Source organism: Cyphomyrmex costatus, unplaced genomic scaffold (assembly GCF_001594065.2).
Source record: "Cyphomyrmex costatus isolate MS0001 unplaced genomic scaffold, Ccosl1.0 scaffold689, whole genome shotgun sequence".
Lineage (NCBI taxonomy): Eukaryota > Metazoa > Arthropoda > Insecta > Hymenoptera > Formicidae > Cyphomyrmex > Cyphomyrmex costatus.
This window is the reverse complement of record NW_017280254.1, coordinates 35,542-40,113: the sequence shown is the minus strand read 5'-3', so window position 1 is coordinate 40,113 and position 4,572 is coordinate 35,542. Positions and strand designations below refer to the sequence as shown.

Here is a 4,572-nt window from a genome sequence, read left to right as displayed (position 1 = left end):
CGTACACCGTTCGGGCTCTCCAACAAACTTATCAGTACATTCGTCTTGCCGCAATTCGACGGGCCGCAAATGATTGCGCGAATAGAACTCGGCAGCATCTTGCCATGCTTGCGCATCTCTTTATTGGTTTGCACTTTACCATCGAGATTCGTCACTTTGATAGACTGCGACTGGTGCACGAACCGCATATTTTCGCGTTACACAAGAAACTGGAAAAGATGTCGCGAGCGGGCCTATTTATAGAGCTACGTAGAGCGTAATCGCTCAGTAATCAAAATGTTTCTCATCGTGTCGAATGATTTAACCTCCAAAGAATTGGAATATATACCGAAAATTGTTTTACTGCGAGAGTTTGAGAATTGTATAGATCTGCTGTGGGATAGACTACCTGAGCATATACGAGCCGATTCGGAGGTACAACGACACCGTCGGTGTCTGAAGCATTACAATTTGCCGAGTCATCAAACGCATATCGACGGTCCAGCGCCGTTGATAAAGAATTGTAGCGAATGCCGTCGAGAGGCAGAGGTTTGTTAAATAAAGCGATAAACGCGCTTCCTTTCGAACTGCACATTCCCGGTTACCAGTTTTGTGGACCGGGGACGCGTTTGGAGAAACGATTAGCTAGAGGCGACAGAGGGATTAATCCATTGGACACGGCGTGTCGCGAACACGATATAGCGTATTCGCACAATAACGGTCTCACTGAACGACACGCGGCTGATAATATACTCGCTGAAAAGGCACAGAAACGCATTACCGCGAGAGATTCGTCTCTTACAGAGAGAGCTGCCGCCACAGCTGTTTGGGCGGCTATGAAGGCTAAAACGAAGATGAGTATGGGCTTGAAAACAAAGAAGCGAAAGAGTAAGAGGATACTTCCGATAGCGAAACGCGGCGGTATCCTGCCTGTTCTTCCGCTGCTGGGCGTCCTCGGGTCGTTGGTCGGTGGGGCGGCGGGAGTCGCCAAGGCTGTAAATGATAGCAGAGCAGTGGAGCGTCAGGTGGAAGAAATGCAACGTCATAATCGCGTCATGGAAGGTCACGGTGTTTATCTCGCTCCCTACAAGCGTGGACGAGGAGTAGTAAAGAGAAAAAAAAAAACGTCGATGAGACGTTAAAAGTACCAACGGGTGTAACTACCAACATGCAACTGCTACAACTTGCAAAACGTATGCACATTCCATATTTCAGAGGTATCTTTATGCGTACGACATTACCGGTGGAAGGAGTACATCGAAACGAGAGCGGTATCGTGAATCTAGACAACGCAGAGGGACCCGGTACGCATTGGGTAGCGTACGCGAAAAGGGGGAATCGTGTCATATATTTCGACAGTTTTGGTAACCTCCGGCCGCCGAAGGAACTCGAGCGATATCTAACAAACTGTGTAATCCAGTACAATCACATACCTTATCAACGTTACAATCAGAGCAATTGCGGACAGTTGTGTCTACAGTTTCTACGGACGAGTGATAAACAATTTAAAGACTGACATTGCGCGGTTTTACTCAGTATTTGTTCAAACATGTCGCTGACGTTTACGCTGATGGGCAAAAGTAGTATTCTAGCAGTGAGCTATTTTCCGGCGGTAGATTTGAGCGATGGCGATTACGAGCTCGGTCTGACTGACTTTGAAACGTATTATACTCTACCGAATGTAAATTCAACAAACAAGTTTTATTTCGACAATGAGGAAATTGTGATTCCCGAAGGATCGTACGAACTGCGCGATGTAGAGCGGTTTTTGAAGCGTGAAATTTTACGTTCTCGTGGTGTAAAACGTAAGGAGGACGAAGAGTTTCCGCTGGTGATTCGCGCCAATAACAATACGATGAGGAGTGAGATCAAATGCGCCTATTCGATAAATTTCACCAAACCTTACAATATTGGACAGCTGTTGGGATTTTCATCGAATCGCGTGCTCGAACCGCAACAGTGGCATGAATCAGACGTGCCGATAAATATCATCAACGTAAACATTATTCGTATCGAGTGCAACGTGACCGCGGGTGCGTACAGCAACGACAAGTGCGTGCACACGATACACGAGTTTTCACCGATTGTCCCACCAGGATATAAGATATCGGAAAGGCCGACGCAAATCATTTACCTTCCGATCGTCGTACGGAGCATTACGGATCTGACGATTCGCGTGGTGGATCAAGACGGCCGATTGCTCGATTTTCGTGGAGAGGAGATTACCGTTAGATTGCATGTACGAAGACGACGGCGCTAACGTGAGATGCTTGTGCTGAATGAACAACCGAAACAGACGAGAGATTTTAACGGAGAGATTTCATCTAGAAAAAGACTCAGTGCGTCCAACGTTGCATTTTTAAAGTCGTTGGGTTTTATCGTACGAAATGGCTGATATCTTGAACATTGTCGGTGAGCCGATCTTTGACGATCGCATCGTCAAGTTTGAATTTCATACGTACAATCCATACGCCAATACAACGTTTGGACATAGCGACGAGATACGAATACCTATACAGCAGCAGGATTTATACACGTTGCCATGCGAAAGTTTTCTCTACATTGAAGGAAGATTGACTGTGAAGAAGAAGGATGATGAGACGCCAACAACGCTTGGAAATAATTGCATAGCGTTCATGTTTGATGAAATTCGGTATGAACTCAACAGTGTGGAGATTGATCGCAACAGAAATGTTGGAATTACCAGTACCCTCAAGAACTATGTATCGTTGACGTATGACAAGTCTTTGATTGCGTTGAACGCTGGGTGGAATTCTAGATCCGATATAATGGAAGGTTACTTTAACTTTTGCGTACCGCTCAACATGCTGTTGGGCTTTTGCGAGGATTACAAACGCGTGATTGTTAACGCTCGCCATGAATTGATTTTGATACGAGCGCGCAACGATAACAATTGTATACTGGGAAATTCAGCGACGGAGCCGGAGGTTGAACTGATCAAAGTGCAATGGCGGATGCCTCATGTTATGCTAAACGAGATCACTAAACTATCAATGCTGCGAGCATTGGAAAGCGGTCGTTATCTCAGTATGAGTTTTCGCTCATGGGATCTGTACGAGTATCCTCTGTTACAGAGTACGACGAAGCATACATGGGCTGTCAAAACGGCAACTCAACTCGATAAGCCGCGTTACGTTATCTTTGCTCTTCAGACTGGTCGAAAGAATATCATGTCTCAAGATGCGAACGTGTTTGACGATTGTAAATTGAGTAATGTGAAGCTTTATCTCAATTCAGAGTTTTATCCGTACGGTGATTTGAATCTCGATTTCGACCAAAAGAGATACGCTCTCCTGTTTGATATGTACGCGCGTTTTCGTAAGGCATATTACGGAATCGACTGCTTCGAAACGCTGCTCAATGTACTCTCGTTTATCGAGAAAAGACCGTTTGCTGTCATTGACTGCTCGCGACAAAACGAATCCGTCAAGAGCGCTACCGTGGATGTACGAATAGAATTTGACTGCAAGGAGAATGTACCCGCCAATACCACCGCCTATTGCCTCATCATACACGATCGTGTTATCGAATACTGCCCGCTGTCCAACGTAGTGCGCAAGATTATGTAAATCGCACCGTCAGCAATTATCTTCAATTTAAGAGAGATTAACACTGATATGAGTGCAGTTTCGAATAAATGCTCGTCATGATCATACCAACGTTTGTGGATCTACAAGGATTCGTCGTAGACAAGAAATTTATCGTCAAGGAAGTAGCGGTGCTGAGAAGAGGAACTGTTATCACACACTACATTTTTTCATGTCCTATACCATGGAATTTACTGACAAGATCCGACAAATCTTGCGCTTCCTGGTTGAGTGCTTATCTATATATGGATTGCGATACGAAGACGGGATGGTCCCGTACAGCATGGCGAAACGTCTAATCATAGAGGCTGTAAGAGAAGACGATGAAGCTCTCGTATATGTAAAGGGGCTTGAAAAACGACAATGGTTATCCAATATACTCGATTGCGATAGTCGTTGAAACTCTAGATGCGCATTATGAAGATGTAGAATCCCTACGTAGCTTAGATGCATGTAATACAATACGATGTGGAAGACACGCTAAGAATTGTGCTTTGCAAAATGTATTTAAAATATTTAGCTGGTGGTCGTAACACCAGGAATAATTGTAAGATTTTTAAAATAAATGTAAGATTTCTAGAAATACGTTTTATTTCCGTTACCCGTATCACCCACATAATAGATATATGTCAAAAGTAGACTGGTAACTGTATACAATGTACCAATAGCTGTTTGATATCTGTTTATAGCAGTTCGATAGCTGTTTGATAGCTGTTTGATAGCCGTTCGATAGCCGTTTGATAGCTATTCGATAGCTGTTTACAGTGTACCGATAGCGGTTCGATAGCTGTTCAATAGCTGTCTGATTGCTGTTCAATAGCTTTTCAATAGCTGTTTGATAGCCGTTCGATAGCTGTTTAATAGCTGTTTAATATATGCATAATATGTTCAAATGCTGCAATGGACAAAATGCAGAAATTTCTTCATGGAATAGTTTGAGCGCAATGTCTACTCGTATACTTTTAGCTGAGGTATACTTTTTGCT

General features: G+C 43.9%; 1 protein-coding gene across 1 annotated transcript; it reads left to right on the top strand.

The window, feature by feature from the left end:
- The first annotated feature begins 2,366 nt into the window (after positions 1-2,366).
- On the top strand, positions 2,367-3,569 carry LOC108780207 (uncharacterized). The gene has a single exon (XM_018547843.1). The coding sequence runs from the start codon at positions 2,367-2,369 to the stop codon at positions 3,567-3,569; it is 1,203 nt and encodes a 400-aa protein (XP_018403345.1).
- Positions 3,570-4,572: the final 1,003 nt, after the last annotated feature.